This window comes from Tenrec ecaudatus, chromosome 14 (assembly GCF_050624435.1).
Source record: "Tenrec ecaudatus isolate mTenEca1 chromosome 14, mTenEca1.hap1, whole genome shotgun sequence".
Taxonomy (NCBI): Eukaryota; Metazoa; Chordata; class Mammalia; order Afrosoricida; family Tenrecidae; genus Tenrec; species Tenrec ecaudatus.
In genome coordinates this window covers 112,925,546-112,944,160 of record NC_134543.1, presented here as the reverse complement: position 1 = coordinate 112,944,160, position 18,615 = coordinate 112,925,546, and the positions used below count along the sequence as shown (strand labels likewise).

The 18,615-nt window shown below is 42.3% G+C and overlaps 1 protein-coding gene across 2 annotated transcripts in view; it reads right to left on the bottom strand.

The window, feature by feature from the left end:
• Window positions 1–8,548, bottom strand: part of SCG3 (secretogranin III) — a 35,320-nt gene extending 26,772 nt beyond the window's left edge. For both annotated transcript variants that reach the window (XM_075530688.1, XM_075530689.1), the window contains exons 1-6: window positions 8,198–8,548; window positions 7,508–7,560; window positions 6,970–7,015; window positions 6,651–6,866; window positions 1,466–1,608; window positions 515–664 (exon numbers count right to left, since the gene is read on the bottom strand). In XM_075530688.1, coding sequence (XP_075386803.1) covers window positions 515–664; window positions 1,466–1,608; window positions 6,651–6,866; window positions 6,970–7,015; window positions 7,508–7,560; window positions 8,198–8,288 — 699 coding nt within the window. In that variant the 5' untranslated portion in view covers window positions 8,289–8,548. The remainder of the gene's footprint in view (window positions 1–514; window positions 665–1,465; window positions 1,609–6,650; window positions 6,867–6,969; window positions 7,016–7,507; window positions 7,561–8,197) is intronic.
• Between the last annotated feature and the right edge of the window lie 10,067 nt (window positions 8,549–18,615).

The window sequence follows — 18,615 nt, the reverse complement described above, 5'->3', positions numbered from 1 at the left end:
AGTGCACGCACTGAGATAACATGATCAAACAGATCAAGCATGTGGAAATCTTAGAGAGCGGCGAAGAAGGGAGACGTAAAGGGAGTGGAGGATCATGCAAATAGCTACTCCAGGTGTAGCTTCGATGCCAATTGGGTTCTCTGATGAAGGTCGTGTTTTCCTCGAGTGGGCGGATCTTAAAGCTGTTTAAAAGGTGCCAGCTGTGGGGATGGGAAGTAGGGAGCGCAAAGAAGAGTTTTTAGGCCATTTGTTAAAAAAAAAAAAATCAATTTCTTTTTTTCCTAGCCGCCTCACACTTTAAGCCTATTAACTCTGCCTCCCCTGTCCCTCGTATTTGGGATAGAGTTTATATATAAATTCACTTGTTAGTATTTCGTGCACATACATTTCAAGTGGGGTAAAAATGTCATATACCCCAAATCTTCTTTGGTACCAAGTAAGGTATTAATCGCATAGAGGTGGAAGTATACACCCAGACACAACACGCATACACATATATTTCACATATACATACCACTTTCTCTGGTATTTTCCCAGCCTGGCTCTCTGTTCGGCTTGTGGGTTTACCGGGCCCTTCCTCATAATTGCTGGCTTCCTTTGAGATTAATTGTTGTAAAACTTCTGCTACTTCATCTTCTAGTGTGTGTGCCTGGCTTTCTGTAATCTGTTATGAAAAGGCGAAACACAAGTAACAGCTATCTCCATTTTTGTGTTTTTTGAAAAATCGAGATTAAACTCTGTCCCTGACCCAACTTTTCAAAAGAGGGGGTGCATCTTCTGAAGAGCCCTCATCAATGCTGCCAGTACATACTGCCTGTAGCAGGAGCGTCTCAGCCTAGCAAGCAGGCGGCCAGTCCTTTCTCTTGGAGGCCATGGACATTTACTCTGAGAAACAGCCGAGGAGTTGTCCCCTGCACAGCTGCAGGGCGTAGATCACCTTTGAAAGGCCACAAAGTTTGCACTGACTGCAAGCTTGTCCCTGTGTCCGGGCTTGTGAGTCAAGCTAACTGAGAAACTAAGCCCACTACCATCGAGTTGACGCTGATTCATAGTCACCCTCTAGGGCGGAGTAGAACTGCTCCTTAGAGGTTCTGAGACGGGGAAATCTTTCCAGGAGCAGGCGGCTGCACTTTCCCCCCAAGGTGTGGCGGGTTGAGTTCTAACTGCTAAGTGCAAGGTCGAATTGAATGAAAGATTTTCCTTGCTACCCAACTGGCTATCAGTCATCCTTTCGCATGCTGAGCTGCTGTTAAGGCTCTTCCACAGTTTGTGTTTGGTTGTGTGGTTGCTGGTCAGTTCGTCTGATAGACTGTAACCTCCTGGATGGAAAGAGTGGCACCTTCCTTGTCCCTGAAACCTACGGAATCTAGTGCAAAGTAGATGCATTGTCAGTAGTTGGCTCCTGGAATCCCGCAGACTCCAAACTGCACGAATCATGTAACTCGCTCTCATACGTGTGACTTACCAGGCCAAGATTCAGTAGCTTAGAAACAATCTTGTCAAATACTCCTCTGTCGTTTTCCTCATAGATCCTGGCAGCGATTTTTTGAACAATGTCTTCAGCAGTGAGAGGGGTCCCGTCTAGTTGATGAAGGCCATCGGGATCATCTGGACAGACCAAGCACACTTGTATGTCAAGTGCTCACAGACCTGCCTCATAGAGCCAAGTCTCCGTGTAATCTAGACTTCCTTTGTGTCTACGTGGATATCTTTGGATTGTAGGTTTGGTGATGTCTGCTCTACTCTTTGTTTGAAATAAAATTGGGTTTCAAGTTAGGATAATAGAAAACTTGAAATAGTTCATGTGATTCTAAGCAAAAAGAGCTGGAAACAACACGAAAGCTTCCTCTACGATTATCACTAATAATGTAAGCGGTGCACTTTTCATTTCGACAGTATGCTGTATTTATGTACTATGTTACATCTATATAGTGTAGTGTGTGACCTACCTCATTTTACTGCCCTTTACCACTACCGATCAGGGTAGAACTGCCCCTGTGTGCATGCTATATGACTTGATATTTCATCCTTGTGTAGAGGACCGAGAAAATATTCCCCACACGTATTCCCCTTGCAGGCAAACCCCTAGACTGGAGGTTGATGGAATCTGTTTCGAACCTAGAACCAGAGAGCATGCATTGAAGGTTTTATGACCTACCTGCAGTAGGTATTTCCTTCTCATGGAGTGTGTGTGAGTACCTTTAGGAAGGACAGCATTTGAAGTGACAAGTCCTGTTCTCTGGGGACTACGGAACTTTGTTTAGGTGACTAGAAATCCAACTTTCAAAATGTGCCAACAGATTTGTGTCACATCGTATTGTAAATCTATGTACATTTTTGGAGACAGGCATGCAAGCAAGTATCCTTGGCTTTCCTGGGCCCACATCTGGCAGCGCCAATTCAGACTAAAGCAAGAGCTCATTGTGAGAGAAAGAAAGGACCCAGCCGAGCTGGTGGCGATGACGCAGAGCAACATGTTCGTGGAGAATTACCAGCAATCAATTGGTCTTTTGCAATCTCTCCTCCACAGAGCAGATCCAGTTTACAAGGCACTGAACTCTGTCACCTCTAGGCAGGTTGGGGGGAAATGAGACGTTTAACCCCAGTGAACCCTCTTGCTATCACCATGTCTTTGGACCACTGTAAAGGAAGGTTATGCAAATAGCCTTTTCCTGGGGATTGTTGGTGAGGATCAGATAACATACTATGTAAATCGCAAAGCACGATAAAAGGTGTAAAAGTGTTTTCTCCAGAAAATAGGCATTGCATTTCTGGTCAGATTTTGCCCGGTGAATCCTCATTCATTAAAACCAACCAACCAACTCCCACCTCCTAGTATTTTGATTTAGCCTCTGTTCTTTTCTCCTACGGCTTTTGGGGATTCAAGGGATGGAATTTCTCCCTTGGGAATCTGCAAACTCTATAGAAAAGGCAGAAAAACACCTTAAGGAGATATATATACACACCTAAAGGATACACACACATATACATATATGCACATCAATATATACACACACATCAACACACTTACATATATGCACACACATACACACACACACACACACACACACACACACACACACACACACACACACACACACACACCAGTCCCCCTCCTGGCTGGCTGAGAACTGAGCTCATCATCCATCCTCCAGGAGCAGACTGAATATTATTTAGGTAAGAGTTTTCCATGTGTGGGTTGGAAGTCAGGCCCTTGGGAATATGCGGGACAGAAACTGTCCGGGTACATGCAGAGGTGGGAGAGTTTATCTCCCTTCCCACTCATCCCTCAGGATCGGAACAAAGATGATGACGGGCTGCAGCCGGAAAAATAACTGAGATGACTTTTTCAGTGCATTGACTTCACAACAGGGAGAATGTTAGCAGCAAACTGGAAAAATTGCCTCTTTCCACCACAGTGCTGCTGTCTTTTCTTAAGTCAGGAAACTCAGGCACCTACCCTCGCAGAGCTTTGCTAAATCGCCCCTGCCCAAAATGACTGAATGTGGGGTTCCCATCATATGACCCTACACGGCGTGTTCATGACCTTCTAAATGGTTACAGTCTCCACTTGCTCCCGAGGAGGAGCTGGTAGGTTTGACACCCTGGCCTTGCTGTTAACGGTCCAACGCTTACTGGGCAGTACCACCAGGATGATGCTGGATGAGGTTCAGTGGGAAGCCCGTGAATGCTTCTCCTTATCTTTCACTGGTCCCCCCGGACTCTTCTAAAATGCACAGACTGACTCGTCATGACTTCCCTACTGCTTGTAAAGGGCATTTCACCCTCCTCTAGCAACTCTCAGAGAAAAGCGGTATAAGGTGCCACATAGATAAGGTTGGCCACGTCTCCACGAGATGCTCCCTGGATGTGAGAGTCCATCTCAAATCATCATCGCTCCAGTTGTTTCGAATCTCAGCACCTAGAATGATATTTGGCCCTGCTTTGGTCAATACCTTTAAAATTGAAGCTTTAATATTTGTCAGACCCTACCACAAGAGAGGTGTGACTGTGTGCATTCAGTGTGGTCCCTGCCTACATGCACCCCCATGTATAGGATAAATGCAGAATGGAGCACCAAAGCACGAATTCATACAGGAAACCTGGGAGACCCCGAATCACTCCCACTATCGTAAATGTTGGAAAAAGGGGACTTGGTGGGTTTTATAGCCCAAGATGATTTGGAGGTGATTAACATCGGAAAAGCATCCCGTTCCCCACCCTCTCTTCAGGGATGTGAATCCACATGGTTCTGGCAGTCTAGTCACCACATTGGCCCCCCATCTTTGTGATTTCAATCAAGGGCATTTTAATCTATAAATATGGTGTAGACTGGTTTATAGCCACCAAGTTGGCTTCCCTAGCATTCATTGTGCTAATGAAACTAGTACTTGCCTTTCTTAATTGGGAAATCCTTCCCTAACTTGCAAGGTGTGAGGGGAACCCAGAAGCTTGCCCATAGACCATTCTCACCAAGAACCTTGGCCCCGTTTCTCTGATCTCAGGTGGAGTGTTCTGAGCCCGGGTGGTAAATTGAGAGCTACCATGACTACACGGTCGTTTTGAAAGCCTGCAGGATGTTAATGATCTAGTGGACAGATTAAAAGTAAGCTTGTGAGTTAGTGTCCACGTCTCAAACAAACCCGTGCTTCTGCTTGGATGCACGACCAGTTTGACCCTTCATTTCAGTCAAACCAATATTAAGACTTGTGGAGTTTTTTCCTGATGAAATCAGATGGTCAATGTAGTCGAAGTGGCGGCATCTATTTTCGTATGCAGAAATCTAGTCTCTACTGATTTCTAGACCAAATACTTGGGGTGAAAAGTAGAAGACTTTAAAACACAAAAGCAAATCTCCCTGAGCAGCATACAGTAGGAAATGTGCCAGAATGGAAACCATTACTCCCACCCCATCCTCTGGATGCGTAGCACACTGCTGAGCCACACTGGTAGCTACAGCCCACTGGTAGGGCTCTGGTACCCTACCCAAGTCCAGTTTAATTAGCACTCATTTTCTGCCAGAGAATCAACATCATTCTTTTTTGGCCAGGGAATCAAATAAGCAAATTTGTAGTCACGGTAGGTTGGTTTACAAAATGGAAACCACACTCTTTCTCAGTGCCTCGATACAGCAGTTCATTTATTCTCTCCTGTCTTCTTTCATCATTCATTCATTCATTCACTCACTGGTTCATGAGCTTCTAAATACCAGGATTACAATGTACCTGTTCTCATTAGGTTTTCAGTTTAGTTTTGAAGAAAGACATTCAGTTTAGTTTGGAGAAAGGTAGTCAAGCTTAATGCAAAATTGCACACTGCTAGAGGAACCACTAGGAGATGGTACAACGTTTCTATCCGATCCCGTGAGCCAGATGAACCTGGACATGTAGACAGGAGCCAACTCACACAGGGCAGCAGAAGTCATGAGAAGGATTTTGGTGTTCAATGAGAGAAATGCAAATCTACTAAAGAGTGACCTGTTCATATTTACCTATGGGAAGGATCACTTGGAATGCTACATGAAAAATGAATTGGAGAGGAGCAGAGTACATGCTAGGAAGTTAGTTAGAAGATTTCGCCAGTGATAAGTGAGACATGATTGCAATTTAGATTAGAATGGAAGTGGTTGGAGATAGAGGGAAAATTATCAGTATGGAGGAAATAATATTGCTGAGCTTTGGTGAAGTGGATCATGTGGTGAGGGAAAGAGAAAAGGGGGGGGGGACTAGTTTGACTCCTAAGCTTCTGTTTTGAAAACTGGACGTAATGCCTTCCAAGAAAACAAAACAAAAAGAAAAACCAATCTCATTGCCATTAAGTCAATGGCAACTCATAGCCACCCCGTAAGACAGGGTTGTATTGCCACTGTGAGTTTCCGAGACTAACTCAATGGAAGTATAAAGCCCGGCATTTCTCTTGAGGATCGGCTGGTGGTTCCCCACTGCAGTCCAAGGTGTAACCACTATGCCTCGAGGGCCCCTCCTTCTAAGAAAAGACTACTTACTGTAAAAGGACTAGGTTGGAAAAAAATAAAGGGACTAGGTTGTCAGGGGACACAGATACTGAGTTTAATCTTGGACATGGTAAGTTTGAGGTGCTTCTAAGACAGTCAATGGAAACTATTAAGTAGACGAAATCCAGGTCTATAGGTCAGAGAAATCTGGGCTAGTGACATGGGACATCAGATGCTATTCAAGTTTGTGGACAAGGTTAGCATGACCCAGGGAGAAAGGTTAGAGCCAGAATACGGAAAAGAAAATAATGGATATTTTGACTTTGGGACAATTTAAAAATTGTAATTAGTTGATAATGATATTTTTATGCATTAATGAATTCTTAAAACAAATGGGAATCTTAAAATGAACTCAGTAACATTCAAATAGTAGATTTTTAAAAAAGCTTTCAAAGCATCTTTTTTTTTTTTTTTTTTAAAAACAACCTTTGAAGAGAAAACTAAATTTGGGCCTCTGTGGAGCTGGGGCTTTGTACATTATCAGCTTCTTTGGACAGTATCTCAATTTTGGACTTGAACCCAGAATATGTGTGTATAAGAGGTATTTTTAAAATATAAGACTTGCTCATAGTAAAAATGGGAAACTCCAAATTGGAGAAAATAGATCGCAAAAAGGGTTTTTTCCTCCTCAACGTACCTTGAAATTTATGGTCCAGTCCGCTTTTAGTAGAATCATAATCATCCATTAGCCTTCGATTCTTGGTTGAGTCAACATCTTCCACATTCAACTTATTATCATAAGGGGGGCTTCTTACCGACTGCTTTTCTTTCTCAATTTTTTGTTTTTCTGTGATTGCCTTTAGCAGGTTCAAGTTATCAGCAAAGGAATGATTGCTTCCTCCTGCGTTGTTTTCTGCACAAAAAGTCCAAGCCAGCACACGATTGTGGTGAAGATACTCCAGGCCCACACGATTTGCGTGACCAGGAATATAAATAAAAATGAAAGGGATTTTTACCTGGAGGGTATGTTTTTTTAATCTTATCTGCTTCTGCCTCTGCAATCTGTGGAAACAGACAGAGGACAAAATAGATTTTAAATCACTGCTTCAGTATTTACCAACTATCACAGTCAAGTGATTGAATCACCATGGACCTTAGTTTTCTCATTTATAAAAGGGAGGTGGGTGTTTCTCAAAGTATTGCTGTAGGGTCAAAAGGAAATCAAGTGCAAATGCTCCACAAATAACACTTTTCTTCCTTCTGTGTTACTGGAAAAGTGGCTCTTTGCTAAATTAAGCAACCTTATAATACAGTGGATGTGATACATGATGGTGGGCTTGCTGGGTTATTACAGAACCAGAGCTGTGTACTATACAGGGCAATATAGTTAACTCTCAAGGCACATTAGAGTCATCTTCCTAGTTTCTGTAAATTTGCTCTTAAGCTCCTAACGTTTGTAAGGTTAACGTGGCTAAGATATCCCAGCATAATTACATTGAATAGTAATAACTAGAGTAAAATGAAACAGCAGTTATAATTTCGCTTTTGACCTACCTGTTCATTCAAAGGTCTTTCGGCACTTAATTCTCTATTATGTACAGACTTGTCTAGAGCGAAACACACACAAATATAAGTTTAACCCACAATTTAACACACAAATGTCTCCAACTAAATAACACCTTTGATAAAGAGAAAGGAGGACTATTGGGAGAAATATTTTGGATCATTATGAAACAAAAATATATATTAATAAAGAGTACCAAGACTATACAATAACAGTGATATTCAGTATCGCTTATTATCCTACTGTGTTTCCTGAGTTAACAGAATCACACTTTCTTTTTCTTTTTTACCAGAAATCTAACGTGCAGTTTCTAAAGCGGTTCTGAAGTAAGTGGAGATTATTGGCAAATTAAGAGCTCTTTGATCATGATATGAATAGATCATTTGAAAAAGGTTGTAAAACGCTTAGGAAAATAAAATCAAGTCGCTGTATTAGTCAGAAAAGCCACATCTCTTTTGCAAAGCAGATTTCCAAACGACCTATGTTTTCACTCTACCACTTAAGCAAGCACAAGCGGAGGGGAAACATTCAGCTAAACAGATCTCTAAATTAAAAATAAAAAATATGCACTGAGATGGTCTGATCAGGAATGAGGCAAAGTGATTTACAGCCCACGGGGTGTGTCAAACTTTACCTTCTCCTGCAGAGAAGAGGCGGCGGGAAGCCAGCTGGCCACCTACCTTGGCTGCCTCCCGGCTTGGGGAAAGCTTGCGTGGGGCTGTCATAGAGCACCAGCACCAGGATCCAGGAGCCGGTCCAGAGGAGCCCCATTGTTGCCCGCTCGGCGCCCGATCCCGAGGCTGAAGCTTTTGTTATGAATGAAAAGGAGTACAAACAGGAAGGGCCAGGTGCACGGGTGCGCGCAGGCCGGGTGCCGCGAACTCGCGGGTCCCGGAGCGCTCGGGCTCAGTAGGGCTCGGGCGGCGGGGACGCAGGTCCTCAGGTGGACGCGGGCGCTGTCCGCCCCGTAGGTGCTGAAGTTCCTGCGACTCCGGGCCGACCGCGGGCGGCTAGGGCGTCGCCTTACTCACCTCCCTCCCGGAGAGGAAGTGAGGGAGGAGGCGCATGCTCCTTGCAAGCCAGGGGCGGGAAGGGATGGCGTCAGCGACTCCAATGCTACTCCAATCCCCAGGGAATGGGAGGGGGAGGGGAGAGAGAGACCGGCTGGCGTCTGTCCTGTGCCGCAGTCTTGGGGTGTCCCTGCTCTCAGGGTCAGCTGGACTGCTGCAAACTAGGACATCATTGTCGTTAGCTCCCCAGTAGACCTCACCCCACTAAAGAAGCAGCATCCAATGCTTCTTCTACCAGGGTACTTGCAAGTCACTAGGTCACCTGGTGCGAAGGATTCTGCTTTGGGATTCTTCTGGGATAGCTGCTCCAGATCCCTCCTTTCCCTGCCACCTCTTGCACCCCAAAAGTAGATCGACAGCTGACACTCTCAGAAAAGCCCTGTGTTTTGTGAACATAATAAGCGTCTGTCCCTTGATGTCTTGATGTGAGTCTCCACTCTATGGGGTTTTTTTGAAATGAAAAAAAAAACCTCAAGTATTCTTTCAAATCAGCACATTTTCTGTAACACACTCTCCCTCTTTCAGAGGTTGAAATAGGCAACAAAATCACTGGGTGTTCACTGAGAGTGATTGTCCTTATCAGTGGGGGTGGAGAGAGACAAGTTTATTCTAATATTTCCCCACTTCCCCATTCTGCCTACACACACACACACACACACACACACACACACACACACACACACACACACACAAAGTACTTCTAAAGAAAAAAAAAAGTACTTCTGTAAAATTCAACTCAGGATCCAGCTATGCCCACGTAGGGGTCTTTAACGAGAGAGAATCTTAATGAGAAGAAATTTTAGTTGTAGTTAAGGTCACGGAAGTGTTTCAAATATTTGGAGAGTATTCCCAGGCAGCAAAAGCGAGGAACTATCAAAAGACATCTACATGATGAAGATAAGCAACACTAACGTGAGCAGGGTGTTCAGTAAGCCCTGTAGTCCCTGATTTTTGAACAAGGCTTGGACCCTTTAATTTTGACTTTGGCATGCTGAGAACCAGTCTGAATAATGAACGAAGTAGATTCAGCACAGCCAGAGCTTTTATCCCCCAACCTCTACTTTTCAATGAGGAGGTTAGTCCTTCCAATACTTAACGAACAAACAAGCCAACAAACAAATCTCTCCTGCGCTGGAGGTTTTGAGATTGGAAGTTTCTCAATAATACCTTTCAGAATTTACAGGGCATTTTAACCACTACTTTAAAACAATTAGATAGTAGCATTGTCAGCCTAATAGACTGAATTTTTAAAAGTAAGTCACTCTTACAAACCCCAGCTAAACAAAGGATAAACATATTTCATTTCCTTTTCTTTCATTTCCTTTTCTTTAAATGTCAACTCTTGTTGACATTCAATGAGCACATGCTTTAATCAAGTCATTTTGATGTCATTAATATTTTGATTCAGTCTTAAAAGTTAGTCATTGAAAGTTTTCCACTTTCAGAAAACATAATCCAACATTCTGTGAAATTCACTGGTTCTGAGTTTCACTTTGTTAATGACCTAATCCCTCAACCCTACTTTACCTTGTGTCTCATTCCTGATTCACCCCTCCCCTCAATAATTAGATGTGGTTAAGAGAGGCTCAGGTGAAATACAGGTAAAAGATAGCTATGGACTACATTATATAACTTGCCAAAAATAAAAGGTAATTTCAACCATTTCTTGCCACTTGGATTTAAAGTAATGTGACCAACCCGTGGTTAGATCCCCCACTTGGTATTTTATTTACAAAAGAGTAGTCTTGCAGAGAGCTGTTCATGAAAGGCCCACGGGTAAAGAGTGAGAGCTGGCAGAGGCCTTCATTGGCCAATTATGCAAATGGATCTGAAGCTTTAAAAGAGAGAGACCCAGAATGCTAGTGCTGGAGGTGGCTGCTGATGTGGCTCAAAGGAGAAGTAAATGTGGAATTTGGAAATTCACCATCAGAACTGAATAAGCAGGACAATGGAAATGAGCAAATTAAAACACTACATCAAGGAACATGAGGCCTGAAAGTGAGAAGAAAGTGGCATATATGAAAGAAAAGGGGCCCAAACAAGATGCTATCACCACCTGGAGAATGGAATGTGACAGAGTGGAATCTGAGCGTGGGGAGCAGGAGAAAGTTGAATAGCCAACTTTCCCTGTTCACTTACAACATTTGTACCATAATTGACCCAAACGGAGCCACCTGCCTGCCGAAGGGGCCAAAGGAAAGGCCACAGAGGGAGGTGTGCCATACTATGGTCAAAGGTCCCCTCCAACACCACCGCTAATGTAATTTCCAGTGGTGGGATTCAGCCCGTTCCCACTGGTTGGACGGAACCAATACTGTTTTATTTTGTTTTTGTGATGCCAATTTTTTTGTTGAGTTCACTGAACTGGTTGTTAAAATGGCACGTGTCATCAGCGTTCTCTCTAAGGTGGAAATCTCTTTAATGTGGAAATCACAAAGTTACGTTCCTTATTATTTTTTAATGTTCATATACACAACAACATATTCTAAGCACCCAAAATAATGTTCGTTCTGCCCATAGGCATAGAAAACTAGCTGGAGCTATGCTTCTAATATTTATTCATTCATTTCATAAAACTCATTCTACTTTTTGATGAAATGCTACATTCTTGTTCCTTTGCATTTACTTCAGTAAACAAACATATAACATGAAGAGAAAAGGTGCCAAACAACCAGAGGGTGACATACGGTCATTTGTTTCAGCTTGGTTTTACACCCCAAAATCCCACGGGATATTATGAGTGAATTTTGCAATTCCTGAATGTGTTCAAAGAGCTAAAACTATTGTTAGAACAATCCCTGGACATTCAGCAGAAGTGCAAAGGGGTTTTTCAAAGATGAACATATGTACATAGAAGAGAAATCGCCTGTTCCTAATTTATCAAACACATGACTCTTGTCTAATTGGCCTACTTCTAAAGGAATGGGATCCTATTCTGACAGTGGAAAAATGGCTCCGGATCAATCACACAGCCGATGATGCTCAGATTAAAGCAAAGAACACTGCAAGTGAGGCCACCAATCAAGAAGCAATATGGAAAGATCTTAAATAATAGTTGTATTGATTTTGTCAAGTATTATTGATATATTTCTTTAATATTTTTAAACTCTTATAACATGATCCAGTTTTTTGTACCTCTTTTTATCATTCTTATTTAAGTATTAACAGAATGAAATAATACATTGCCTTTCAGTATTTCTTTGTTACCCATAACATGATCATTAGCCAACTGGTGGTTACACCATTTGAATCCCCATCGTTGGTAGTTTTTTGTTTCCCAGAAGAAATCAGGGTGTGGGCATCAGGCTAACAAGACCAACAGATGCTTTCTCTGTTAGGTAGCCACGACAGGGAAGGGGGATTGTCCCTCCCATACCTATACAGGCCCCCTATAGGAGGCTGGAAAGAAAAATCAGGCAACCATTAGCCACCCATGAAGGCTTTATTTGGGCATTCTCCAATTCAATCCTCAACCCCCACCAGCCAGGTGGGCGTTCCACCTGGCTGGTCCAAACTAGGCCCAGGCTCATAACCCCTTCCAGGTGGGCTTAATTCAGCCAATGGGGTTGACCATGCCTTCCCAGCCAGAGGATTTAAATATTCTGGAGGCAGGAAGGTCATTCTCTTTGTACTGTGTTTCTTGTCAGAGGCAGGTGGAGTAGGAAGTGCATACCTGCTGCCTGGGCAGAACCCCTCAACACCTCCTCTGAGCCTATTAGGGACCCACAGCCTCTCTTCTCACTTATTCCCTTGGGCCCCGGCTCTCGGTCAGTGGCAGCTTGGAGAGGATTCCCTTCTCTCTCTTTACCCCAGCTCCTGCCCCGCTCTGCCATGCTGTGGCCTCTCTGGCCTCAGGCCACCATGTGTGGGTGTGCAGTCCCATGAGGTTGCCCGTGTTCAGTTGTAGGTCCCAGCACATCTTCTGTGCTGTTTGGCATGCTTCTCTGAAATAGCGCGTACTCCGATCGCTGAAGACAAAGGGGGTGCGTAAGCAAATGTGGTGACGAAAGTTAATGGTGTCTGGCTATCAAAAGATAGAGCGTCTGGGGTCTTAAAGACTTGAAGGTAAACAAGCAGCCATCTAGCTCAGAAGCAACAAAGCCCACATGGAAGAAGCACACCAGCCTGTGTGATCACGAGGTGCCGAAGGGATCAGATATCAGGCATCAAAGAACAAAATTAAATTAAATTATTGTGAGTGAGGGGGAATAGAGATTTGGAACCCAAGAGCAATCTGTATGCAACTGGACATCCCCTTACAGAAGGGTTGCAGGGAATTGACGAGCCAGTCAGGGTGCAGTGTAGCAATGATGAAACATACAACTTTTCTCTAGTTCCTAAATGCTCCCCTCGCCCCCCTCTATCATGATCCCAATTCTATCTTACAAATCTGGCTAGACCAGAGGATGTACATGGTACATATAGGAACTGAAACACAGGGAATCCAGGACAGATAATCCCTTCAGGACCAGTGGTGACAGTGGCAATACCGGGAGGGTAGAGGAAGAGTGGGGTGGAAAGGGGGAACCAATTACAAGGATCTACACATAACCTCCTCCCAAGGAAGAGGGACAAAAGAAAAATGGATGAAGGGAGACCTCAGACAGTGTAAGATATGACAAAATAATAATTTATAAATTATCAAGGGTTCATGAGGGAGATGGGAGCTGGGAGGGAGGGAGAAATGAGAAGCTGATACCAAGGGCTCAAGTAGAAAGCAAATATTTTGAGAATGATGATGACAACAGATGCTCAAATGTGCTTGACACAATGGATAGATGTATGGGTTCTGATAAGAGTTGTACAAGTCCCCAATATAATGATTAAAAAAAAAAAAAGAAATAGCATGTACTTGTTAAGACTGTAAAACCCGAAACTTCTCTGGTCCTTTATAAAAACCCACTTGGATTATAAACCAGGCTTCAGCATGAATTCTTTCTCTTATGAAGCCAAGAATCAAGTTATTACTCACCCAAGAAACCTAACAACTCTATTGGAATGTAATATTTAAAATAGATTAAGTATTTTGAGTGTGTGTGTGTGTGTGTATACATAGGTGCATACATTGTTACTTGGAAGTCTATTTCCCATAACACTTACAATAGTTGCCAGGTTAAGTTTTATTTTCTTTTTTCCCTTGGCAATTTTAAATTTTTGAAAATTTATTCAAAATAATTTTTGAACAATTTGTGTTATTTATTAAATATTTATTAAAATATTTCTTAATTTTATGATTATTAAAAACAATAAATCAATGTCATTTACATAAGTGATTTTATATATTACAATGTTTCATATTATATTATGCTTCAGATAATCCTAAAAAAAATTTTTTTCCTGGAATGTAAAAATACAATGTGTTAAGATAATTGGGGAGAAAATGATAATTTAATGAGATGTCTTCTCTGATACGGTACTATTTTTTTTCTTTATTTCACTTTTGTGGTAATTACATAATCTGGTGTCAACTTGAGACTTTTAAGAGTGAAGGGGTGCAGTTTAGCCTATCAATCAGGTTGCAGCTGTATGACCTCATTTGGAGGTGCTAAGAAGATAAATAGCTCACTGGAGGCCAGACCCACACTCTCTGCTTCATCTTCCTGCTGACAAGACACATGGAGCTACACCAGAGCCCTGGAGCTGGAGGAGCCACATGGAGACCCTTGCCAGTGCTGAGATGCTTCCACTGCCACTGGATCCACGAGACTTTCCACCCACTTGCCTGTGATCTTCTGGCATTTGGCTTCATTGCATGTGATATGTGAATCTAAAGAAGAATTTATAGACTGGTATTGGACATATGGGCAAATATCCGATTCGTAGACTTGATCTGGACTAGGCTGGGATGTTTTTAATACACAATTATTCTTCGATATAAAGTTTTTTCCTATACACATGTGAGTATCCCTGAATTTGTTTCTCCAGTCTACCCAGACTAACACAACTTTGGTAAAATATGAGGGGGGTTTCAATAGTTCATGGGAAAATTCCATTGTCTTTTAAGTCCATTCTCACCATGACCTTTTGAAGCCCTTCCATGTAACAAAAAATACAATGGAACGAGATGATCATTTTAACCATTGTAAGTGTATAATTCAGAAACAATTCTAGAGACTACTCATATGTATGTAAGAAAGAACTTTATATAAAAGAGCAATTGTATATTAAGAAAACATCCCAGCCCAGTTTAGATCAAGTCCATAAATCTGATATTAGCTCATATGTTCAACCATCAGTCTATAAATTCCTCTTCAGATTCATGCAACATATACAATGATGCTGAATGCAGGAAGATCATAGGCCAGTGGATGGAAAGTTTTGTGGATCCAGTGGCAGTGGAAGCATGTCCATGCTGGTGTGGGTCTCCACCTGGCTCCTCCAGCTCCAGGGCTCTGGCTCCATCAATGTAGCTCCACTTGGCTTGTCAACAGGAATGTGAAGCAGAGAGTGTTGGTCTGTCCTCCAGTGAGCTATTTATCTTCTTAGCACCTCCAAATGAGGTCATTAAGCTGTGACCTGATTGATAGGTTAAATTATGTAACTAGCACAATCGGTTTCAAGACATTTTCTTTCTTCTTGAACTATTTGATATCAGCTCCTGTTTATCCCCTCCCTCCTCCACCCTACCCCCACAAACCCTTATCATTATACTATATATTGTTATTTTTATTTGCCATGTCTTATACCAATATATCCGTTTACCTATAATTCTGTTACTCGTTCACCTCAAGTAGGGTTACACAATCATCTTTGCTATCAGCTCCTCCTTCCTCCCTTCCCCACACTCTCTTCCCACACCCTCAGGGAATCATTACTCCAGTTATTGTTTCTGAAGGGTTATCTATCTTGGCTTTCATGTGTCGAGCAATCTTAATTATACAAATGAACATACGCAGGTCTAACAAGATCAGTGAGGTAAAACAAAAATCATAATAGTAAGGGGAGGAAGTATGAAAGAACTAGAGGATAGTTTGTGTTTCATCAACGCTATACTACTCCCTAGATTTATTATCCTTTCTGTGTGGCTCTTTTGTGAGGGACTGTCCAATTGTATTACAGGTGGATTTTGGGTCTCCACTTCGTCCACATTCTTCACATCAACTTGATTGCTTGGCTTTGAACTTCTGATATCTATTCCTGTCGACACCTTATGGTCACACATGGCTGGTGTGCTTCTTCCATGTGGGCTTTGTTGCTTACCTGCTAGATGGCCGCTTGTTTAACTTCAAGTCTTTAAGACCCCCCAGATGCTATATCTTTTAATAGCCGGGCACCATCAGCTTTCTTCATCACATTTGCTTATGAAGTCCATTTTGTCTTCGGCGATTGTGTTGGGAAGGCGAGTATCATACAGCGCCACATTATTAGGACAAATTTTTCTTGTAATATGGTAAGATTTAGGTAGAGTCCCAAAGTCCATCTACTTCTTTGTTGCATTTGCATATACTTATATACATACATAGACAAATACATCTATCTTTATATACTGACACATGAGGGGTACTCCCCCCCAAATGGAATTGCACTGGATAAGTGGAGCTTTCCTGGTATACATTTCCCCCCACTAGGTGAATATCAAGCAACTTGCTCTGAGTTAATGCACCGAGTGGAGTCACCTGGCAAGGTTCTCTCTGGTCACAGTGAATTTTTTCATAAAGCATTTTTGCTCAAACCTAGGTTTTTGTGATGGCCTATTTCAGAGAACAGCATGTGGCTGTGAAATTTTGTTTCCTGCTCGGGAAAAATGCTGCGGAAACTGTTGTGATGTTGAACACAGCTAACAAGGATAGTGTTATGGGAAAAACTCAAGTGAGTGAGTGTTTTTTCTCAGTTCAAAAAAGGTGAAATGTTGATTGATGACAAACCTCTTTCTGGACATCCTTCAACTTCCTGAACAGATGAAAATGTAGACTGGTCGTGCATTTGGAGTTCGTTCCACCGGGTCAGATTGTTAATCAAGCTTTCTTTCTAGAGGTTCTGAAAAGACTGCGCAACAGTGTGTGACAAAAAAGGCCTGATTTGTGGCAGACGGGGGAACTGGTTTTGCCACCACGACAATGCACCTGCTCACAAAACACTCTCCATGTGCCTGTTTGGCAAAAAACAGCATGCCTCTCTTTCCTCCTGCACCTTACTCACCTGACCTCTCTTTATGCGACTTCTTTTTGTTTCTGCAAATGAAGAGGGACATGAAAGGACAGCGATTTGACAACGTAGAAGAGGAGAAGAAAAAAATAAGGGCAGTGCTATCAGCCATCCAAACAGATGAGTTTGAAAATTGTTTCCAAATTTGGAATTTCAGATTTGACAAATGTATTAAGGGTAATATGAGAGTACTTTGAAGGTGGAAAGGTTGTTTTGTAAAAAAAATTGATTATATAGCTTTGCAAAAAAAATTCATTTTTGGGGTACTCTCTCATATATATATATATCTATATTTATGCCTATATAAAAATTTTACTTAATTCTTCTTTCCTGTTTTTCTTTTCTCCTGCTTCCCTATTATGTTTACCCATCATTCACCTCTCAGATACATTTGAATTGATCAAACATGACCAGGAACGCTATACCCTCCCCACTGTCAATTTTAGAACCCTTGCTATTCCCCTGTCCCTGTCACTATTGGCTCACTGCTCACCTCCCCCTGCCTCTTCCCCTCACATGGCCCTCACAAGCTTCGGTTCAGTCACTGTCTCCTTGGGATTGCTTATCCTGCCTGTCTTATATAGATAGACACCACAAAAAAGGGAAAAAAGAAAAGAGCTTTCTCACTGCTAGCCGGACCCAGAGTAGATTAAAGTCTCTCTGTTAGATAGCAAGCAGGCCCTGTTATAATCCATCAGTCCAATCTCCTTTTCTATCAGGGTTCCATTTCCCAGGACCTGCTTACCTAACAGCACTTACACCCTTTTAGTCCTGAGTCTTCGTGACTGAAAGGCACGCATACCTCAAGTGACCATTGCTCTTCTGCAATCGGGGATAGAGTAGTCTAGGAAAATTAATCTCTAGAGTGTAAAAAAGATCCTAGGTATTAGTCATAAAATAGAACAATCTAAAACAAAAAGTGGGCAAAGAACATAAAAGGAATTCCATAAAAGAGGTAAAACATGAGATAAATACACCCACTCCTTACTTAATAACATGATTAAGCTTCAAAGGGCAAGTTGTTATGTGGAAATCAACATTACATAAAAATGGAGTGTGACCACATCAGTTCACAAAATGGAGGGTGAACATATTGCACAATTGCCAAATGACATCATCGCACAACTGCCAAACTACTTTATTATGTAGCTGCCAAACTGCTGAGAATCATGGCCCAATCAAGTTGACACATGAACTGGAAAAAAAATCATTTTATTGGGGGCTCGTACAGCTCTTACGACAACCCACACCTACATCCATTGTGACACATAATCTTAACCGTTGCCTTGCACTTTAGCATCTACTACGGCTGGATATATATCATAATTGTATAAGATAGGTAGTAGATCTTTTACTATGGTCATGAATGTGGAATGTTGCATAATGAGATACTTGATAAGTAAGAAATAGCTTTATTGGAAAGATATTCCAAAAAAACTACAATGTAAGAAAATCACTGTAAGTCATTTTTCAATCCTTCAAATTAGTAAAAACTAAAAGACTGATAGTGTTCAATGTTTGCCAGTGTGGTCGTTTCCCACTGTCACAATAAACGTCCACAGACTTAGTGGCACCAAGTTCTTGCCTTACAGTTCTGTAGATCAGTGCTATGTGGGGGGAGGTCAGATGCTTACAGGCATCCTCCCTGAGGGCAACACTCCCTGCTGTTAAGGACAATGGACAGGCCTGCAGTCATCTATTTGGCTCCTGTAGGTGGGGGTTACACTGTACTGATAATGGTTCCTACTGAGAGCCAGAGAACAGGTCAAAGTTAAGCTGCCGTCCTAAATCTAGGATCCGCCAATCTTGTCACCTGTATACTCCCAATCCCCCATCTCTTCCTATTGCGTGTATGTCCCTAGATTGTCCCCCTCTCATTGCTG